Below are 23,831 nucleotides of genomic sequence, written 5' to 3' on the forward strand. Positions count from 1 at the left end.
GCTGACCTCCAAGTTACCACGGAGTCCTGTAGTAACATGAAGGTCAGCTGGAGAAACCAGCATGAGCTGTGGGGCACTGCTGTTAGTTTAGGTTTCCCTGTGGACTTCGGGGAACCATTTATCTGGATCAAAGCATTCAACAGCCTGTGTGGCAGAAAAGTATATGCAGTCTTATTTTAGGGATATGCCGTTTTTGAGACTTTGGTATAGTGTCGGGGTCACTATAAGCTTACATCAGCCATAAGTAATTCATGTTCAAAACATTATAGAGTTCACAAAATATCATTAACATATAAATATTATATCATTGATATCAAGTAATTTCTTTAACTCTTTTCCTTCCAGGTCTGACCAAATGGGACTATATATATAGAGTACAATAATACTGTCAAGAAGATGGCAAGGCTTAGAAGAAAGGCGTGCATTGCACTTTTCCTATTCATGCTTTTTATATTTGGAACAATGATGGGCTTGCGAACTTTGAAACCCACTGATGGCTTTTCTGACCTTGCACCTGGTCTAGAACTAATGCCTTTTGGTGAACAGTCCGAAAGACGCTCTGTTTCTAATGAAGTTATTTCTCAGCCACAAGGAACTGCAAATGCAGTAGACCAAACAAAAGTCTACTATGATCTGCATGTTTTCTACTACATGTGGTATGGAAACCCAAAGTTTGATAATAATTATATCCACTGGGATCACGTAATGGTTCCTCACTGGGATCCCAAAATATCGGCCAGTTACCCTAAAGGTAGGCACAGCCCTCCAGAAGACATTGGTTCCAGCTTCTACCCTGAATTAGGACCATACAGTTCCAAAGACCCAGAGGTCCTGGAAGAACATATGCGACAACTCAGAACAGCTGCTATAGGTAAGAAAGTATTTTGATTGTCTTTTGTTTCACCTCCCAAACATTTTAGGATCCTGTTTTAATGATACCAGAAACAACTTGACTGCTGATATAACTTCATGGACAGTTGGAGAAAACTGCATAATAAAATGAAGGGTCGGGAAGGGGTAGTTCCCCCTGGTGCAGTGTTTTCATGTTGGGGGAAGACCGAAAACCCCACTTCAGTTCAGGAAGGTTTTACGCCTTTGAGACCAGATCATTTTTTTTGCTATTCTGCACTGCGCTAATTTAACTGGTGTACCCAAACAAAATTTATATAATTTTTTCACACAAATAGAGCTTTCTTTTGCTTGTATTTGATCACCACTGGACGTTTTGTTTTTTGGGATATAAATAAAAAAAGACAAAGAAAAACTTAAAAAAAAACCCAAAATTTTACTTTCTGCTACAAAAAAATTGTACAAAATCAAAACTGTGCCTACAAACTACGGTATATATACTGTCATTTTTACTTTTTTAAAAAATTTTTATACTACTAGTGGCGGCAATCAATGACTTATAATGGGACAGCGATGCGGTGGGTAATCTGACACTGACACTGGGGGGAACTGACTAACTGCTACTGACATCACCAGCGACATTAATTGAAGAAAAGTATAAATACTATAATTCTAAATATTCTTATTCTCAGGGGCGTTTCTGGATGTATAGCAAAGTCTTTGTGTTATATGTCAGTGTCCTCTCTCCTAGAGGGTAGGGTGTAAGGAGAAATGTATCTGTCTTTATCCAAGGCCGCATTTCCAACTTACTTTTAGTAATTTGTTTATTAGTAGAAATTGAAGAATTCTTCGTTCATACATGCTTCCAGAAAGGTTGTTTATTTGTCCAGAAAGATAAGCAAAGACAATACACCTGGTAACATATGGCATGGTGATGGCCTCAGAAGGAGGAGGAGACTTCTGATGTTACATTCTCCACTTCTCTTCTCCCTTCCACCTCTCTTCCTAACTACCATAACTCTACTCCATTCTTTTACTGTTTCATAACTTTATGTCAGCATATCCTAGAATAAGCTGGTTGATAAAAATTCTTGAAAAACTTTATCCCAAAAAAGAAGTAACAACCAAAAGTGATTTTACATAAAAATAGAAAATGATGTATATGTAATTTGCTTCAGACAGTGGCTGATCCTATGCAACTCACTGTCTACCATGTGATGCTGTTATATCAAAATACACCATGTATTCATACCATGCATTGATATAAAGTACTAAGGTGAGTGGAGAAAAAAGAAAAAACAATGTTGCTTTGAATAGTTTTAATTATAGTGCACAGGTGATAGTTATGCTTGACAGCTTGTTCCTCTTGGTAAACAATATTACTCAATACAATCTTCTTATTCCAGTGTTCATTAGTGACAGTGCTTGATATTTGTGCTCTTACTGTGCAAACACTCACTGGATACTTTCACCCCTGCAGGGGTATTGCGTGGTCACAGTTTATGCCACTGTGCAGCAGTTCCTTACATTCTGGCTTCTGATCACAGCTTCTAGGCAGGGGAGACACTGGCTTTTCAACAAGATCCTGGGATGGGTCAGGATGCTCCAACACTTAAATACATTATGTACATCTATGTGAATGGATATGTCCCAACTTTCGGAACTGTAGGACCCCTATTACAGAGGTCTAATAGGCACAGACAGGAGTGAGCGGTCAGTCACAGGCGGCAACTTCAAACGTCCATCAGGATCCTCTCATCCACCAGTATATCAGACTTCAATACATTCCATAGGACCCACGTTCCGCAAATGGAAAATGAAGGCTTATGTTGCTCTAGAGAAGTAACTGTTTGCTATCTAAATGGGAGGGTCTGGTTCATAATGAATCAATACAGTAATACAATTTAGTGTATCAGATATTGTACATAAACATTTTCCAAAACTCAGATATCCCTATGAAAAATATTTAACTATTTCATTCCATTGAGAAAATATAAATTATTATATTATTTATTAATTTTAATTAATTCTCCATCTTAATCATGTAATATTAAAGATTTTCTTCCTTCAACTTCATAAATTTTTATTTAACTTCCTGTGAAACTCTTATGACTTTAACCATATAATTTAACTATTTTAATAAAAAGAAGAAATAAATATCTTTGAAAAATCAAATTATATTGCTTTGTAATATAAATTATTAATCAATAAATAAAATTTCTTCCCTTCCTGGAAATTTCAATAACTAAATTACTTCTACAATATACGTTTTTATACATTATCCTTGACACTGAACAATTATAAACATAATAAATAATCTACTCGTCTGTAGATACATAAAAAAAAACATAAAACTTTCCCATTATTTTATTGTTATATTTTATACATTCTATCTATCTTTCTATTTATTTTCCTATTTATTTATCTATCTAATCATGTTCTTTAAATTTAGAAACGAAAGACATATCTATAAAAGAAAATGAAAACAAGTATCAAATTCTTATATAAAATTATGTTTTCCTTAGTAATTTTCATTATTTAATATAAACCATTCTAGACTGATAATCCTTTCTGTGTTGACATCTATGTTGGCATCCCTGGTACCTTCAGATCTATAATTCTTAACCATAACTTTAGCTACTAGAATAAATTACTAAACATACTCATTAGAAGTAGAAATCTCATTCAAGACATGATTTCTATTTAAATTTAGCAAATGCCTAGCCATGTTTTGTGAACAAACTTCTGAAATACCTGTATCTGTTGTTTGCAATGTTTGCAACCACACTTCTTTCTATACATCCGATTATATAAATAACTAAGTATGCTAATCTCAAAAGACATCCTGTCATTAACTCAAAAAGTTAACAAATCCTATGTTAAGAAAATAATAAAGTTTTTAAACTAAAACTGTAGCAGGTAAATAGGTCACCCAATCTTTACTTTATTCTTGAATCATCTTACCCTATTTAGACTTTATTCATACGTTCTACAATACCTGAGTACTTAAGATGATTAGAAACAAAAACTTTATTAAATACCTAAAATTGCATACATGTCCTACAAATTTTTAAATCATAATCTGATTCCATGGTTTGATATCCAACCCCAGTGGAACATGACATAAGTTCACAACAACTTAGCTTTTGTTAAAACAGTGATTAGTGATAATACTGTCACTGTACTAATAACACTAGCTGGGAAGGGGTTAATCAAGATTGATCAAGGGGTTAAATATATGCCTAACTATGTGTAATGTGTGTACAGTGTGCTGCTTTTACTAAGAGAACTCTCAGTTTCTCATCCCTGCTTTGCAGGGATGAGAAACTGACAGATCGCTCCCTCTGTACAGAGCTCTGTGTTGTTTTTCCAACACAGAGCTCTGGGCTGTAATTGCAAACAGCCGATCAGCAGATCCTGGCCATGAATCATTAGGCAGGGCTTGCTGACATACTTCCTCTGTGTGCAATCACAGCGAGTGCTTAGTGGGGGGAATGTGCGCGCCTGAAACCCGGAAGTAGGCAGCAATGAACAGGTACATCGCATTGCCTACAGCAGCCGCCCATCCGCAGTACATTGTGGGAGGGCGGGCGGTCGCTGCAGTGAGTGAGTTTGTCACTTTATCATAAAAAAAAAAAACAAGCTGTTGGCATGGCATCACACACTTGCAGCATTTTAGTTCAGTCAGTTCTGATCAGGCAAAGCTTTGACACTTCCTGGTAGTGTCAGAGGCTGCACCCCCCCCCCCCCCCCATACATTCCTATTGGCCAGTCACTATTATGGGCTACCTCATTAACCAGTAGATATGAGGTACCTGCATTTTATACTGATCAGCTAACTTAATATATCATGTAATGTTTATGTCCATTACATTCATTATATACACTGCTCAAAAAAATGTAAGGAACACTTTAAAAACACATCAGATCTCAATGGGGAAAAATATCATGCTGGATATCTATACTGATATGGACTAGATAATGTGTTGGGGACGAAAGAATGCCACCTCATTTGATGGAAATGAAAATTATCAACCTACAGAGGGCTGAATTTATTAAAGACGCCCTGCAGCAGGCTAGTCCATTTTGCTGAAATTTCATTGCAGCATCTCAAAATGATACTCAGTAGTTTGTATGGGCCCCATGTGCTTGTATGCATGCCTGACAACGTTGGGGCATGCTCCCAATGAGACGACGGATGGTGTCCTGGGGAATTTCCTCACAGATCTGGACCAGGGCATCACTGAGCTCCTGAACAGGCTGAGGTGCAACCTGGCGGTGTTGGATGGACCGAAACATAATGACCCAGAGGTGTTCAATTGGATTTAGGTCAGGCAAACATGGGGCCATTCAATGGTATCAATTACTTTATCCTCCAGGAACTGGCTGAATACTCTCACCACATGAGAATGGGCATTGTCATGCACCAGGAGGAACCCAGGACCCATTGCACCAGTGTAGGGTCTGACAATGGGTCCACGGATTTCATCCTGATACCTAATGGCAGTGAGGGTGCCATTGTCTAGCCTGTAGAGGTCTGTGCACATCCCTCCATGGATATGCCTCCCCAGACCATCACTGACCCACCACCAAATAGGCCATGCTGAATGATGTTACAGGCAGCCTAACTTTAACCACGGCTTCTCCAGACCCTTTCACGTCTGTCACATGTGCTCAGGGTGAACCTGCTCTCATCTGTGAAAAGCCAGTAGCGGACCTGCCAATTCTGGAGTTCAATGGCAAATCCCAATCGAGCTGCACGGTGCCAGGCAATGAGCACAGGGCCCACTAGAGAAGTCTGGCCCTCAGGTCACCCTCATGAAATCTGTTTCTGATTGTTTGGTCAGAGACATTCACACCAGTGGCTTGCTGGAGGTCATTTTGTGGGGCCCTGGCAGTGCTCATCCTGTTCCTCCTTGCACAAAGGAACAGATGCAGGTCCTGCTGATGGGTTAAAGACCTTCTGCGGCCCTGTCCAGCTCTCTTAGAGTAACTGCCTGTCTCCTGGAATCTCCTCCATGCTCTTGAGACTGTGCTGAGAGACACAGAAAACCTTCTGGCAATGGCACATATTGATGTGCCATCCTGGAGGAGTTGGACTGACTGTTCAACCTCTATTGGGTCCAGGTATCACCTCATGCTACCAGTAGTGACACTGACCCTAGCCAAATGCAAAACTAGTGAAAAACAGTCAAAAAAGATGAGTAGGGAAGAAAATGTCGGTGGCCTCCACCTGTAAAACCATTCCTGTTTTGGCGGTCGTTTCATTGCTGCCCATGACTGGTGTATGGCTGATGTGGTGGCTACCACAACCTACTACTATAAACCCCTCTTACTAACCCAGCAATACCTTTAAGAAAACACGCAACACAACTCTGGATTTAAATGGCCTTAGCAGCCCTTTATTAACAATCATAACAATTATTATAAAAAAATATTCCATTTTCATAACCCAACTTTTTTACCCAACTTAACTGACTGACTTTGTCTCAGGTTAATGAAGGAAGGTTTTTTCTATCGCATTGGCTGTACCACCTTCCACTTAAGCATCCAGGCCCCTAGCCGCAGTTGCACCGGCTCAGGGACAAACCATTTTACCATTTTCTCACCCGATGCAGCCCGATGACCGATAGTCCATTACTTCCATGGTCGGGAAGGTACCCATACCATGATGGGCCCAACCCGTTCCACTCCATCTACATATCTATTCCCACCACTGACAAGTGCACTCCATCACCCCTCAGATACAGCCAATTGTCTCCCTCCAACTCCACATGGCGAACAACCAGCCCCCCCATTGCAGATGAAAAACTTGGCCACCTGTTAATTGACCTTGATCCTTGCTTTATTGATCCGATCCACTGACCGGGCCATGTGCCAAGATACCCTGCCAATTATATCAGACCAGACTAGTACAGTGTCTGGGAAGGTTGACCTCAAGTGGAGAAAATCCCATTTGATGTTGCAAATAAGCTCTCTGGAAGCCCTAACACCGAGGTCATTACCACCCACATACATTAGCAGCACATCAGGAAGCCTAGCCATCCTGGCGTACCTGAATTTCCAGTAACACCCTAGACCACAGCATACCGGGGATCCCCATCCACCTAACCACTGCCTCACTACGGGAAAAAAACAACTGCCTGCCTTCAAGGCCAAAGGCCAAAACAACGGCTGTCCTGGACAATTGAACCTCGAAGGATATAAAACAGACACGGGGAAGAACCTCCGACAAAACTCCAAGCATACCCAACGACACGGGACAGCGGGATTCCGGTCTACCGCGACCCTTCCTGTAATCCCTCAGGGCCATACGCACCATAAACTCCTTTGTAACATCCTCAACACCCGCTATTTTAAACAAAAAAGCCAAGCCAGTCATCTTCCGGCTAACCGAAGCGACAGACACACCTTCCTCACAGTTCTCACCTATAAAGTACAGCAACACATGCCACCTGTCCTCATCACTAAAGCAACCTCCTACTGCACTTACCAGATCGTGCCACTACCACCAGACCCTCTCATATGCACGCCATGTAGCATCCACTACCGACTTCCTAAACAATGCAAAATAGGGGGAAAAACGAGATCCCACAAACGTCTGGGGCACAGGATTCCAAGCTGCTCTGCCTCTGGAGCCAACTGATGGAATCTGTCCCACTTTTAGCAAGAAATCGCATCAGCCACATCATTCTCAACACCCGGGACATGAACAGCAAACACAAAAACATTCAATTGCAAACAAAACAATAGCAGTAAGCGGACCACAGGAAGGGAGGAAGCCGACAAAGAGTTAATGGCATGCACCACACCCATATTGTCACAGTGAAAATGGACACACCGGTTCCTAAATTCCGACCCCCAAAGTTCTACGTTCAGCACTATAGGAAACAATTCCAATAGTGCCAGGTTACGAATGAGATCAGACCCCACCAATTCCTCAGGCCATCTGCCCACGCTCCAGCGGCCATGAAAGTAAGCAGCGTAACCCAACGACCCCCGTTTACAAATCCAGTTCTTCAGCCGGAACCGCAGGACCCATCCAGAAAGACCTCCCATTGCAATGTTCCAAGAACATGTCCCAAACCTGCAAGTCATCCCGGTGTTCCCACCGAATGTGAAGAAAATGATGCGGTGCCCTGATCCCAGCAGTGGCTGGTGCCAGTCGCCGGCAAAACACCCGTCCCATGGGCATAATTCAACACGCAAAATTAAGTTTTCCCAATAAAGACTGCAACTCCCGCAACTGCACCTTGGAATGTCGAATGACCCCAGCCACCGTCCCCCAAAGGTCCTCGAGCTTATCACTCAGCAACCAGAATTCCATCAAGTCCATATCAATGATAATCATCAAAAACTTCAACTCCGTAGTGGGCCCCTCCGTCTTACCCTGTGCCAAAGGCACCCCAAAAACTTGTAAAACATGTTGCAACGTGGCCAACAAGATAAGATAATACCGAGCCTATTACCAAGAAATCATCCAAATAGTGTAAAATGGACCCAGGGCCCGACAAGTCCTTGACGGCCCATTCAAGAAAAGAACTGAACATTTTAAAATAAGAACGGGAAATGGCGCAACCCATCGGCAGGCACTGGTCAACAAAGTAGTTCCCTTCCCATCTGCAACCCAACTGGTGAACACTGTCTGGATGGACCGGCAAAAGGCGAAAAGCCGATTCGATATCAGTCTTGGCCATGAGAGCCCCCGCCCAAACTTTCAAACCCTCCTCACCGCCTCATCAAAAGATGGGTATGAGACAGTACATAAGGAGGGATCGATTGCTTCATTCACAGACACCCCTTTTGGGTGGGAAAGGTGATGGATAAGGCGAAACTGGTTCGGTTCCCTCTTGGGGACTACCCCCAACGGTGAAACCACCAGGTCCACCACAGGCAGGACAGAAAACGACATCCTACCCAATGCCACCTCCTTCTGCAGTTTTCCAGAAACGACTTCAGGATGAACATAAGTCGACTTCAAGTTAGCCGAAACGGGGGGGGAGGACACTTGCCAACGAACTAGGAATTGGAGAACCCTCCTCAAAACCCAACCACAAAGTTCTCGCTGCATTCCTATTCAGATACCTACTTAGGTGCAGTGGCATTTTTTCTACCCTCACTGATGTCTTCCCTTTTTCCAGCGTCGGCTGTTTTCTTTCCTTGCTTGAAGCACTTGGACAAGGAATGTGAACCTCCACAACCAGAGCATTTGTGGCGGAAATGACATGATCCCCCGAATCTGCAGGCGCCCTCATTAAACTGCCAGCAGAACCCCTTGCGTTTTGTGGCCCATAGTGAGGTATTGGCACCCCCGGCCCCACCAGGAAAGGGGGACGGGGCGCCCCTGGTCTGTGTCATGAGCTTCATCCACAAGCCAATGTCTTTGTGATGCCATCGCAAGGACAGTCTCACAGCCTTCCACTGACGGAACTGCACATCATAACGCAGCCACGCCCCCATAAACCTGCTGGGCCTCACTGATAGAGTCCAAATAGCAAAACAATGCTGAACAATTCTCTGGCACCTTCTCCCCTATTACACTAGCCAATATATTAAACGCTTGGAGCCAGTTGGTGAACGTCCATGGAATAAGTCTATAGCGCCGCTTCTCTTCTTCCTCTTTTTTGCTCTCATCAGGTTTAACCTTATCCAGGTTCTCCCTAATCTCTGCTTTCAAATAAGACCCTAAGGGGCCCTTTTCCTTTCTCACCTGTGACCTCCCTGAAGACCCGGGGAGGACTGGAGCCATCCTACCTGTTGCAGCGGGCGGCCACGGAGCCGCAGGCACCACTGGCAGGAGCAAAGGTGTTCTCACGACGGGTGATCCCACATCCCTCGCCGCCATCCAGGCTGAAACCGGCGAGACCGAAGGAGTAAGGGACCCCGCCACAGATCCCCTTCCCAATAGATCCCTGCAGCCGGAGACCAGGGCCAGTAACAAATTGGAAAGCAGAGCATCCTCAGCTCCCGCTGTCCCCTGGCCACCTGACCCCCCACTAGTACCAGGAGCGCCCAACCCACTAACCAGAGACCCCCACACATCCCCGGCCGCCATGACAGGCACAGAGACAGGCCCGCCCCCCACTGGCACCACAGGAGACCTCACATTCGGGATAGCTGACACAGATAGAGGCATTACAGGGACAGACACAGGTACATTCATGGACTTACCAGGCTGTCTCGGGGAATCCATCTGCACAGCCACGCCTCCATATCCCTTAAGGGGTCCAGTCCTGACTGCAGCCGCCGGGTCCTCCTCTTCTTTTGAATCCGACACTTCATCCTTGGAACGCTGATCCCCCTGCATGGCAGTGGACGCTGAAGGAGTAGAGTGAACCAGGCGCCCGGGAGTGACGTCATCAGCCGGCGCCTGGTGCACCACGTGGCTCCCTGGGTACTGTCTCCCCCGCCGAGCACTCTGCAGGCCTTTGCTAGCCCCAGATACCGATCCACGAACGACGCCTTCTCCAGTGCAATTTCTGCTTCTCCCGGTGGTGGCCGCGGTTGGCCTAGAAGCAAGGCCAGTAACTGCTGTCCTCCCACGCCAGGCCACGCTGCAGGCGGGGGAAGGCCCCGCCCGGCCAGCTGCCCAATACTGGTCCACATCCGAAGGAGGCCTGCAGGGGGATGGAGAAGTACCACCAGTGTCAAGGATTCCTCCCAGCCCCCCGCCGAGGGAAGAGGAGCGGGTCTTTTCGCCCTGGGGCTGGAGGGTCCATAATTGGGCTTCCGAGGCGGTGGCTCACCTTAGGGGTAGAATCAGGACAAAAGCGCGCAGGAGGCCGGGACCTCCTCACAGGTGGTAACGCAGGAGCAGGCGAAGCAAGACCTTGCCCCGACCGCTGTAGCACAGCTGCCAGCTGCGAGTTCAGCCACTGAAGGCCATTTTCCAGGGCTGCAGACTGCAGCTGCCCAAGCATTCTGTCCACATCCTCCATGCTGGAAATCCAAAGGCAGGGGGTAGTGCAGCAGCCAGGGGAAAACATCTCCTTCTTGATGTCCGCTCTGCACTGCTGTCCCACTCATGAGCCCTTTTACCAGACCCCTGGGACCACACCCATCCACACCTGGCCGCACCCCTACCCCTCCATTGAACCCAATGAGGAAGCCCCTGGTAAGTTAACTCAAAACAGACCAACACAACCTGCCCAGCAACCCCAGTCATGTAGGGCCCTGCACTTAAGCTGCACTTCTGTTACGGGCCTGTTCTTTACCACCAAAGCAGCTAAAACTGATTAACAACTGCCTCTGCTACTTAACTGACCAGATCAATATCCCAGGAAGTGAATAGTGAATTAGTGAATGAAGTAAAGTTCTGCTGCTGATTTCAATCATCCAATCAAAAATGCATTTGTTTTTATTTTATTTGCACACAATTGGGTATTCTTTGAGAATGAAATTTCACCACATTCACTGAGCTCTGGGGAAATTTCCAACTTCCCTTTGGAAGTGAATAGCCCATTTGCCTTTAGTAAATCAGCCCCCAAATATTAAAGTGATACAAAGTCCTTGTTTTTTTTTATCATTTAAACATTTATTTTATTATTATTTATTTTATTTCAGGTACTTATATAGCACCGTCAATTTACGCAGCGCTTTACATATACATTGTACATTCACATCAGTCCCTACCCTCAAAGAGCTTACATTCACAGCTCCCCTCCCTTTATACCAGTCTCCTCCACAGCTGCCCCCTTCCTGTATACCAGTCTCCTCCACAGCCCCCCTCCCTGTATACCAGTCTCCTCCACACCTGCCGCCCTGTATACCAGTCTCCTCCACATCCCCCTCACTGTATACTAGTCTCCTCCACAGACCCCCTCCCTGTATACCACTCTCCTCCACAGCTGCCCCCCTCCCTGTATACCAGTCTCCTCCACAGCCCCCCTCCCTGTATACCAGTCTCCTCCACAGCTGCCCCCCTCCCTGTATACCAGTCTCCTCCACAGCTGCCCCCTCCCTGTACACCAGTTTCCTCCACAGCCCCCCTCCCTGTATACCACTCTCCTCCACAGCTGCCCCCCTCCCTGTATACCAGTCTCCTCCACAGCCCCCCTCCCTGTATACCACTCTCCTCTGCAGCTGCCCCCTCCCTGTATACCACTCTCCTCCACAGCTGCCCCCTCCCTGTATACCAGTCTCCTCCACAGCCCTCCTCCCTGTATACCAGTCTCCTCCACAGCTGCCCCCCTCCCTGTATACCACTCTCCTCCACAGCCCCCTCCCTGTATACCAGTCTCCTCCACAGCCCCCTCCCTGTATACCAGACTCCTCAACAGCCCCCCTCCCTGTATACCAGACTCCTCAACAGCTGCTCCCTCCCTGTATACCAGTCTCCTAAACATCCCCCCTCCCTGTATGCCAGTCTCCTCCACAGCTGCCCCCCCCCCGTATACCAGTCTTCCCCACAGCTGCCCCCCCTGTATACCAGTCTCCTCCACAGATGCCCCACCTGTATACCAGTCTCCTCCACAGCTGCCCCCCCCTGTATATCAGTCACCTCCACAGCTGCCCCCCCTGTATACCAGTCTCCTCCACAGCTGCCCCCCGTATACCAATCAACTCTACAGCTTCCCCCCCCTGTATACCAGTCTCCTCCACAGCCCCCCTCCCTGTATACCAGTCTCCTCCACAGCCCCCCTCCCTGTATACCAGTCTCCTCCACAGCTGCCCCTCCCCCCTGTATACCAGTCTCCTCCACAGCTGCCCCCCTGTATACCAATCTACTCCACATCTGCCCCCCTTTACTGCAGGTAGAAGACAGAGGATACTGCATGTCCGAAGAGAGGGCAGGAGATGTTCAACTTTCCATTTAACAGACAGACGATTTGTTGCTAGGACTGCCACTAACAACAAATCATAGGCATTTTAACTTAAAAAAATGGACAGCTCCTGCCTTCTGCTCGGACATTCTGTCTTCTACCTGCTGGATGAAAGCGGCAGCGGGGGAAGGAGGAATCACACCGGAGAGGACAGGACACCCAGGCAGGCTGTTCTACAGGTTCACTGTCTCCTGCACATAGACCCCCCCCCCTCACTCCCTCTAGCAGCGATACTCTGCAGCCACCACTGGATCTAGCAATGCAGGGAGCTCAGTTTGCACTGCAGCGCCGCTGCCTCGTATACCTGAGCAGAAGAAGGTGGGCGCAGTCATCTTGGAAGCGGCAGCACAAATGAAACACCTCAGTGCTCACTCCTCACCGCCGCATGTAGCCAGCATGGCACCCCCTACTGATCTGTACTGTAGGCCGGCGCCTACCTTGTGATGATTTAACACCAAGATTAAGCAGACAGCAAAAGCTTGAACATGAGCCTAGTCTTTATTTAGCAGCATCCATCTTACAGAACTGACCATAGCTCCCCGCCCCCAGATCACATGACCAAAACTGTTAACTGTTTCCAGAGGCGTAACTAGAACCTTCAGGGCCCCGGTGCAAGAAACCATGATGGGCCCCCCTTCCATCCGAGCCCCAGGCTTCCAATTTTGGGGGGGTGTCCACGGACATCCTCCCAAAACCGTGCTTCCCGCATGACTCCTGGGACGTACATTCAGCACAATCACAGTGGCCTTTTACCATGTGATCAGCTGATCACATGTAAACAGACTTACCGGTTATCCGCAGCCTTTTCCTCCCACGCTGTGTCTGTATTAGAAAAGGACTGCCATTAACTATCAAGAATGACAGTAAATTGTTTACACTGATAATCAGTGCCTCAACCATCAGTGCCATCTATCAGTGCCCATCAATGCTGCCATCAGTGCTCATCAATGCCACCTAACAGCGTCCATCAGTGCCACCTATCAGTACTCTTCAATTCTGCCCATCAAAGCCCATCAATACTGCCTGAGTTCTGCCTATCAGTGTTCCTCAGTGCCCATCAGTACCACCTATCAGTGCCCATCAATGCCAGCTATCAGTGCAGCCTATCAGTGCACATTAGTGCCTCCTATCAGTGCCCATCAGTGCCTCCTATCAGTGCCCATAAATGCCTCCTATCAGTGCCCATTAGTGCCTCCTATCAGTGCCCATCAGTGCCTTCTATCAGTGTCCATCAGTGCCTTCTATCATTGACCATTAGTGCCTCCTATCAGTGCCTTCTATCAATGCCTTTTATCAGTGCCTTCTATCAGTGCCCATCAGTGCATTCTATCAGTGCCCATCAGTGCATTCTATCAGTGCTCATCAGTGCCTTCTATCAGTGCCCATCAGTGCATTCTATCAGTGCTCATCAGTGCCTTCTATCAGTGCTCATCAGTGCCCATCAGTGCCTCCTATTAGTGCTCATCAGTGCCTTCTATCAGTGCCTCCTATCGTGCTCTTCAGTGAATGCTATTAATTTCCATCAGTGCCGTCTGCCTTCTCAGGACAGCACGGCTCTGAGCGGAGATCGGTGTCTGTCATGGAACAGTAGCACAGAGACACCGGCATTAACGTTCTATTTGCCCGTCCATCCTCTCTGGCAGGGCCATCTTTAATATTGATTGGACCGGGCAAACATTTTCTTTGGCCCTCCATTCTGAGGCATACAAAAAAAATAGCAGGTAGACTCAAAATCAGTTTACTGCAGCAGATCACCCAGTGATTGCAATTGGTTGCCAGAGGTCACAGCCTATCATTACCGCTCACTGACTGGTTGCTAGAGGTTACAACACATAATTTCTGCTTGTTGATTGGTTGAAAGAACTGCAGAGATAGTACAGGAGACGGTCAGACTGCAGACATACTACAGGAGACGGCGGACATACTACAGGAGACGGCGGACATACTACAGGAGACGGCGGACTTACTACAGGAGACTGCGGACTTACTACAGGAGACGGCGGACATACTACTGGAGATGGCGGACTTACTACAGGAGACTGCGGACTTACTACAGAAGACGGCGGACATACTACTGGAGATGGCGGACTTACTACAGGAGACGGCAGACATACTACAGGAGACGGCGGACTTACTGAATGGTTGCTAGTGGTTACAGCACATCATTGCCACTCACTGAGGAGGAGACAGTCAGAGACTGCAGACATACTACAGCAGATGGTCAGAGATGGCGGACATACTACAGGAGACGGCGGACATACTACAGGAGACGGCGGACATACTACAGGAGATGGTGGACATACTACAGGAGATGGTCAGACTGCAGACATACTACAGGAGACGGCGGACATACTACAGGAGATGGTCAGACTGTGGACATACTACAGGAGACGGCGGACATACTACAGGAGACAGCAGACATACTACAGGACATGGTCAGAGACTGCAGACATACTACAGGAGACGGCGGACATACTACAGGAGACGGTGGACTTACTACAGGAGACGGTCAGACTGCAGACATACTACAGGAGACGGCGGACATACTACAGGAGACGGCGGACATACTACAGGAGATGGTCAAAGACTGCAGACATACTACAGGAGACGGCGGACATACTACAGGAGACGGTGGACATACTACAGGAGATGGTCAGAGACTGCAGACATACTACAGGAGACGGCGAACATACTACAGGAGACGGCGGACATACTACAGGAGACGGCGGACTTACTACAGGAGACGGTGGACTTACTACAGGAGACGGTGGACTTACTACAGGAGACGGTGGACTTACTACAGGAGACGGTGGACTTACTACAGCAGACGGCGGACATACTACAGGAGACGACGGACATACTACAGGAGACGGTGGACATATTAAAGGAGACGGCGGACATATTAAAGGAGACGGCGGACATACTACAGGAGACGGCGGACATACTACAAGAGATGGTCAGAGAACTTTCAGAAATGCACAGCTTTGCAGTTGTACAACAGCTCAGGGTTTAGCATTCAGGCAGTCTATGGGGGAAGGACATATCTGGCCAGCTGGGCTCTTCATATACGTTTAGAGGTCTGGGACTCCCACTCAAATCTCCTTCTATAGCCGCTCCTTCCTGAGTACACAGACTGCATGGGGCGGGGTCAGAGCTTCAGTGGAGCTCCTGGCCCCGCCCCTCTCTGCTGGCTGGGGAATACAGGGGGGTGGGGCTCTCAGCTCCTACTAAGGCTGCTCCCTCCCAAATACACAGGCTGCATAGGGCACAGCAGCGTGTCAGTGGAGCTCCTGGCCCCACCCCCTCTCTGCTCGCTCATACAGCTCTGCTGCCCGTGTCCCCGGTGCACTCTGCGGTGCCATCATCGGGGCCACAATTTGCGGACAGTTTGGGGCAAACAGGGCAGCAAAGACAAGGCCCGGGGTAGATGCCCTGTTTGCCCCACGTTAAAGACGGCCCTGCTCTCTGGCAGGGGATAAGGGAGGACACACAGGCACAGCTGATCTTACGGCTCCCCCTTCTCCCCCCTCCTGTGTGTTCCGCAGGAAATGTGAGCTCTTTAGCTTCACACTTGACTGCCCGCGGAGCACACAAGAGGGAGGAGGGGGGAGAAGGGGGAGCCGTAAGATCAGCTGTGCCTGTGTGTCCTCCCTTATCCCCTGCCAGAGAGGACCGACACGATCTCCGCTCAGAGCCGTAAATAGCAACCCCGCTGGGCCCCCCCCACAGTGGCGGAATGCCGGCGGGCCCCGTCGCAAGTGCGACTGTTGCGACCCCGGTAATTCCGCCACTGACTGTTTCCTAACATGCATAAGGAACTAGGCATAACAATTAAACTTGAATTATAGCATAAAGCATACACATCATTACATCTTCCCTCACAAGTTTGAAGCATTTAATATGAGACAAAGTCCCTCCATATCTTTGGTTTAATAGCTCGACCAGAGCGAGAGAAAATAATTGCTGGCTCATCATCCGTAGGATTGGTGACCAGTTGAAAGTCACTCCCGGCATTATCACATGCTGATACGTTTATGCTGTCCTCGGTATCCTCAGTAGACTCAATATCCGTGTTTAGGACTTCTGTGCCATCATGGGCTTGTTCTTTATCTCCAGTGTCATCCGGTTCCTCTGATGATGTATCCGCAGCAGTGTCTGGACGAAGATGATGCCTGTTTCGTCTCAGTTTCTGTCCACACTTGGTCTCGATTATATATGATTTTGGTGAATTGGCTTCTTTGACAATTCGAGCGGGTTCCCATGTATTCCCAGTGACTCTGTGTCGCACAGCTTGCCCAGCAGAGAGCGGACAAAGGGATTTTGTAGATTTATCAAAATACAGTTTTTGCCTTTTCATGTTTATGATCCTCTGAGCTGTTACTCGATCCTCTGGAATAGACTGAGGCTGCAATTTCTGTGGTGCAATAGGCACTGTGGTCCTCAGTGTTCTACCGATTAGCAGCTGAGCAGGTGAGCATAAACCTTCAATAGGTGTTGCACGATAGTTTAACAGTCCTAGGTACACATCCTGCCCTGATGATTGCACTTTCAGTATAATGGATTTGGCTATGCCAACATACTTCTCTGCTGGACCATTGGCCTGTGGGTGATAGGGGCTTGTGGGTTTGTGCCTGATTCCCCATTCAAACAGGAAGCACTGGAACTCAGAACATGAGAATTGTGGCCCATTATCAGACACAAGTTCTTCACACACTCCATGTCTTGAAAGTATTGTTTTGAAAACCCATATGAATTTTGATGCTTTTAAATTTCTCAGCTGCACTAGCTCAAAGTATTTTCTGTAGTAATCTACTACTATCATGCAGGGATGGACTGGCCATCGGGACTACCTCGAGATTCCCAGTGGGCCGATGGCTCAGTGTGGGCCGGTTTTAGCCGCATCTGCGGTGCGCGGCGATCCACCCCTCCACCACCGACAGCTTGCGCCTGACGGGTAGATCGAGATATAGCCAAGTATGTTCTCTCTCATGCCACTCAGCGCTGCTCGCTCCCCGGCGGCCCCTCCTCTCTTCTCGTGTATCCCCATTGGCTTGTGACATCATCTGGGATAGACGAGAAGAGAGGAGGGGCCGCCGGGGAGCGAGCAGCGCTGCATGACATGAGAGAGAACTTACTACAGACAGACACTTCCTGCGCTGCCTACTCTGCATACTGGCTAGTAAGATCCCATGATGTGCCCTGATGATGTGCCCCATCATGTGCCCCGATGTGCTATGTGCCCCATGCCCTGATGTGCCCTGTACCCTGATGTGCTATGTGCCCTGATGTGCTATGTGCCCCATAATGTGCCATGTGCCCTGATGTGCCCCGTGCCATGTGCCATAATGTGCCCTGATGTGCTGCGTGCTCTGATGTGCCCCATGCCCTGATGTGCCCTGTGCCCTGATGTGCCATAATGTGCCCTGATGTGCCCCGTGCTCTGATGTGCTATGTGCCATGTGCCCTGATGTGCCATGTGCCCTGATGTGCTATGTGCCCTGATATGCCCTGTGCCCTGATGTGCCCCGTGGCCTGCTGTGTCCCGTGCCCTGATGTGCTATGTGCCCTGATGTGCTATGTGCCCTAATGTGCCTGATGTGCCCCATAATGTGCCATGTGCCCTGATGTGCCATAATGTGCCCTGATGTGCCCCGAGCCCTGATGTGCCCCGATGTGCCCTGATGTGCCATGATGTGCTATGTGCCCTGATGTGCACCATGCCCTGATGTGCCCTGATGTCCTATGCCATGATGTACCCCATGACCTGATGTGCCCCGATGTCCTATGCCCTTATGTGCCCCGTGCCCTGATGTGCTGTGCCCCAATATCCTATGCCCTGATGTGCCCCGTGATCTGATGTGCCTTGTGCCCTGATGTGCCCCGTGCCCTGATGTGCTGTGGCCTGATGTCCTATGCCCTGATGTGCCCCGATGTCCTGTGCCATGATGTCCTGTACCCTGATGTACTGTGCCCTGACGTGCCCTGATGTGTTGTGCCCTGTACCCTGATGTGTTGTGCCCTGATGTACTGTGACCTGTGCCCTGATGTCCTGTACCCTGATGTGCTGTACCCTGATGTGCTGGGCTCTGTACCCTGATGTCATGTACCCTGATGTGCCCTGTACGCTGATGTGCTGGGCTCTGTACCCTGATGTGGCCTGGTGTGTTGTACCCTGATGTGCCTTGTGCCCTGATGTGCTGGGCTCTGTACCCTGATGTGCTGTGCCCTGATGTACCGTACCCTGGTGTGTTGTACCCTGATGTGTTGTACCCTGATGTGCCTTGTGCCCTGATGTGCTGGGCTCTGTACCCTGATGTGCTGTGCCCTGATGTATCGTACCCTGATGTGTTGTGCCCTGGGCCGGTCTGGATGAAGTCCAGGGCCACATTTTTGTCCCAGTCCAGCCCTGCTATCAGGTAATGGTTGTCCTCAAAATGAAAAATATCTGTAGCCAGTCTCTGCCATGCCCGTGAAGGAGCATTCCATGGTGTAAGAGGTTCCTTTGCATTGTGTTTTTGAAATGTCTGTCAGGTTTCACATTTCTTCACAAGTGTCTCAATATCAAAGTCCAAATTAGGCCAGTAGACCAACTCCCGCGCTCTGCGTTTACACAGAGTGATGCCCAAACGCCCCTGGTGGATTTGTTGTTTCAGTACTTCTGCCTGCTGTGACTTAGGAATGAGAATACGGTCACTCATAAATATGATATCTGAATGAATGTATAACTCATCTTTCATAGGCCAGAATCCCTATAGTTCAGGACACAGCTTCTTTAGTTTTTCTAGTCAGCCATTGCACATGACACAAGTTAGTTTTTCTAGGACTTTATCCTGTTTGGTGTCTTGTCTTATCTTCTCCAGCCGTACATCCGATATTGGAATGTTCGCTAGTACTGTATGTACCTGTTCTTCCAACACAGGTTCATCCCGTGCTTCATGTCCTTCTAGAAACACCCTAGACAGGGTATCTGCAATTGGAATTTCCTTTTCAGGCTTATACTTTACTGTGAGATCATACTGCTATAATTTCATAACTATCCGCTGCAGACGTGGAGGTGTAGAAGCTAGTGATTTCTGTAGAATGTGCTCCAATGGCTTGTGGTCTGTTTCCACAACTACCGGGCGAATATATATGTACTAGTGAAATTTCTCACATCTATTCACAATAGCCAGCATCTCTTTCTCAATTTGGGCATAATTGGCTTGCGTTGTGGTCAGTGCTTGTGAAGCATATGCCACAGGATGTCCTTGTTGAGTCAGGACAGCACCTAACCCAAACTGGGATGCATCCACTTTAAGTACAGTGTCACAGTTTACATCAAAATATTTCAGTATTGGCCCTGGATGTTTAGGGATCATTTTTTTCACATTGTCGAAAGTCTTTTTCAATGTTTGCATCCCAATACCAAACAGCATCCTTCTGTAGCAGTGTACGTAGCAGTGCTATCTGTTGAGCAAGGCCCTGAGAGAATTTGGATAGATAGTTGAAAATACCTAGTGATGTCTCCAGCTCCTTTCTGGAGGTTGGGGCCTTCATGTTAAGAACTGCTGTTATCTTCTTTGGATCAGGCTTCAAACCCTCTTTGGTTAGTAGGTGTCCAAAATATGTAACTTCTTCTACCCCAGTTTGCATATTGTTTGGATTGAGTGTAAGATTCTTCTCATGACACCGATTTAGCAAAGCAGTAAGGTTTTTGTCATGTTCCATTTGATCCTTCCCATAGACCAGCAAATCATCAACTATTACTTCAACACCCTGTAGACCAGCGATCAATTCGTGTGATTTCTTTTGAAATATTTCCTGTGCAGATTCTATGCCGAAAGGTATCCTTGTGAAACATCATCGACCCAAAGGGGAGTTAAAGGTGGTCAAGTAACTGCTGGCTTCATCAAGACGCAATTGCCAGTAACCCGAATGGGTGTCTAGTACACTAAATACTGTTGCTCCTACTAGCTTGTGCGCTATATCCTCTATGGTGGGGAGTTTGTAGTGTTCTCTCATTATGACTTTATTCAAATCACGTGGGTCAATGCATATGCGAATTGCACCTGTATTCTTCTCCACCACAACCATAGAACTGACCCATTCCGATGGTTCTGTGACCTTTTTTACTACTCCCAGCTTCTCCAATCTAGTGAGTTCTTGTCAGACTTTATCCACAAGTGTTAAAGGTATTCTCCTTGGGGCGTGAATGACAGGCTGTGCACCCTCTTTTTACGTAGGCAGCTTACACCTGGGAGGCACCCCAGGCCCTTGAATAGATCACAGTACTCACGTTTAATGTCAGCCTCTGTCAGACCTCTGTGCCCACCATCCACAGTCATTATGATCTTCACAAGTCCAAACTCTTTACTTGTTCTGAGACCTAGCACGGCTGGGGCTTGTGTTTATATCACAAACAATTGTAAAGCCTTTTCAGATCCCTTGTATGAGCATTTTGCATGACAGCGACCCATTACTTTCAGCTTTTCACCAGCATATCCCATTAGTTTCGGTAGGTCCTGAGTCTCTAAGGGGGATTCATTACTGAGGTGTTCCAGGTATATGTAGCTTGGCACACAACTTACTTGTTCTCCTGTATCTATTTTAAATGTGATTGGAGTTTTGTTAGCCCCTATCTGTAATGTCACAGTTGCTTCATCTGCAGACTGATGTGTTTTTTGTACTGCTGCAAGATATATTGGGGTGCAGTCTGAGTCTGACCCTGCATTGTCATCATTGTCCTCTATGGCGTGTACAGAACGTGTTTTTGACCTTCCAGTTTGTGAAGACAGTTTACACACCCTGGTAAAATGTCCTCTTTTCTTGCATTTATTGTATATCTGCCCCTTTGCCGGACAGACACTATTTTTATGGTCCATGTTTCCACAATATCCACACGCTTCTTGTGTGTTACTTGTCCCAGTGCCATAGGTGTTCTTTATTCCTTTGTGTGTTCTTTCTTGCCCATATCTGCTGCTGTGATTTTCTATAGCATTAATCTGGAGCTGTGTTCTTTCCAGTACCTGCATGTCCTTTCTTGACATTTCATATGCTCTGGCAATCCTTATGGCTTTCTCAAGATTTAAGTCTTCTTCCTGCAGCAGCTTTTCCTGAACTTCCTTAAACTTACTGCCCATCAGAATGCGGTCTTTTATCATATCTCCAGCATCATAGAAAGCACAGTCTTTGGCAAGCAAGCGTAGCTGTGTCACCCATTTATCCACAGACTCACCTCAACACTGGTTCCTCTCATAAAACAGTTTCATTTGCACTGTGGAGTTTCTCCTTGGGTTGCAGTATGCCTCAAACTTGGCAAACAGTACCTCTGTTTTCTTTTTGTCCTCTGCAGTGATCTCCCCACTAGCTTGCCAGGATCGACACACATCACGTCCTTTTTGTCCCACACATATCAGAAAGTGAGCTGCTTTCTGCTGATCAGACTATTTGTCTGCATCTGGTCCTGCAAACACAAGCTCTATCAGCTCCCTCCATTGTGACCAGTTTTCAGATACATTCCCTGATTCCAAATCCAGGGATGGAATGTTCTTTGTGTTGCTGTTTGCTGCCATGACTCTTCTGACCCGACTTCTGGTACCATGTGATGATTTAACACCAAGATTAAGCAGACAGCAAAAGCTTGAACATGAGCCTGGTTTTTATTCAGCAGCATCCATCTTACAGAACTGACCATAGCTCCCCGCCCCAGATCACATGAACAAAACTGTTAACTGTTTCCTAACATGCACAGGGAACTAGGCATAACAATTGAACTTGAATTATAACATAAAGCATACACATCATTACATACCTTGTCTATTGGTAGCGCCGGCCCTGTCTGTGCAGTGGTGTTGCACAGAGCAACCCGATATTATGCTTCTCAGGTCCCTCTTCAGCCCTTCTTTCCCCTCCCCCTGCCAAATGTCCCCACAGAAAGCAGCTTGCTATAGGGGCACCTTAGCCGAGCCGCTGCTCTGTGTGTCCATTCAGACACAGAGCCGTGGCCCCTTTTTCTCCTCACTGGCTCACTAACTTTGATTGACAGCAGTGCTCCGCTGTTGTCTCAGCCAATCAGGAGGGAGAGTTCCGGCCAGCCGAGTCTCTCGTGCAACATCACTGGATCGAGATGGGGGTCAGGTAAGTATTAGGGGCGCTGAGGGGGCTGCTGCACACAAAAGGTTTTTTTGTCTTAATGCATTGTATAAAATACCTTCTACCTCTTCAACCACTTTAACCACCTCAATACAGGGCACTTTCACCCCCTTCCTGCCCAAGCCATTTTTCAGTTTTCAGCGCTGTCGCACTTTGAATGACAATTGCGCGGTCATGTTACACTGCAATTGGGGTAGGTGACCGATCTGTGTCCCTATGTACAAGGGACACACCATCGGTCTCCTCTCCTCTCTGACAGGACGTGGATCTGTGTTTACATACAGATCTCTGTTAGCGACGCAGCGGCTCAGGAGGGCGATCACGTCATATGACGTCCGCCCAGAACAAGAGCTGCCTCGTCCCACCGTCATATGACGGTGGGCGGTGGCTTAGTGGTTAAGGACATATTTCTTTGCCATGGCATAGCTTATACATTTTCATCATGTACCGCTCACTACAAATCTGTTGGCTGGTTAATAGTTAGTATTTTTATGGGACATATTCCTGTTTAAAAAAATCTGAAGTCAAATTTAGAAAAAAAACAAATGTCTGAATCCAGAGTTTTATCAGCAATATTATCCAGCATAACTATGAGATTAAAATATTCCAGAATTTGTGAGGAGTTGATCACTTTGGGGCTGAATGATTTCACACTCGTAATATAACAGTAGTACTTTAACTATATTTATTCTTCAATTCTATATTTCTTGTAGGAGTATTGGTACTGTCTTGGTATCCACCTGGAACAGCAGATGAAAATGGGGAGTCGGTGGAAAACCTGGTGCCTCTGGTTCTGGAAGCTGCCCACAGATACAACATAAAGGTAACTGTCATTAATGTTTATTTGGGGCCTTCAGTAATTTTAACACAAAGGTACAGTACTGTAAAAACATTTTAGGCAGGTGTAAAGAAATGCTTTAAAGTAAGAATGTTTTCAAAAATATATATTTTATATACAAACTGCATAGTGAGTGAACAGAAGAAAAATCTAAAAATCTGTTCTTACACTTGCACACTTTGTACACTTGC

The 23,831-nt window shown here is 47.2% G+C and overlaps 1 protein-coding gene across 1 annotated transcript in view; it reads left to right on the forward strand.

The window, feature by feature from the left end:
* Positions 1-23,831, forward strand: part of MANEAL (mannosidase endo-alpha like) — a 61,521-nt gene that overhangs the window by 24,105 nt on the left and 13,585 nt on the right. The window contains exons 2-3 of the mRNA XM_073615506.1: positions 346-871; positions 23,516-23,625. Of these exons, the coding sequence (XP_073471607.1) occupies positions 397-871; positions 23,516-23,625 (585 nt within the window). The 5' untranslated portion in view covers positions 346-396. The remainder of the gene's footprint in view (positions 1-345; positions 872-23,515; positions 23,626-23,831) is intronic.

Source organism: Aquarana catesbeiana, linkage group LG02 (assembly GCF_042186555.1).
Source record: "Aquarana catesbeiana isolate 2022-GZ linkage group LG02, ASM4218655v1, whole genome shotgun sequence".
In the NCBI taxonomy this organism is placed as follows: Eukaryota; Metazoa; Chordata; class Amphibia; order Anura; family Ranidae; genus Aquarana; species Aquarana catesbeiana.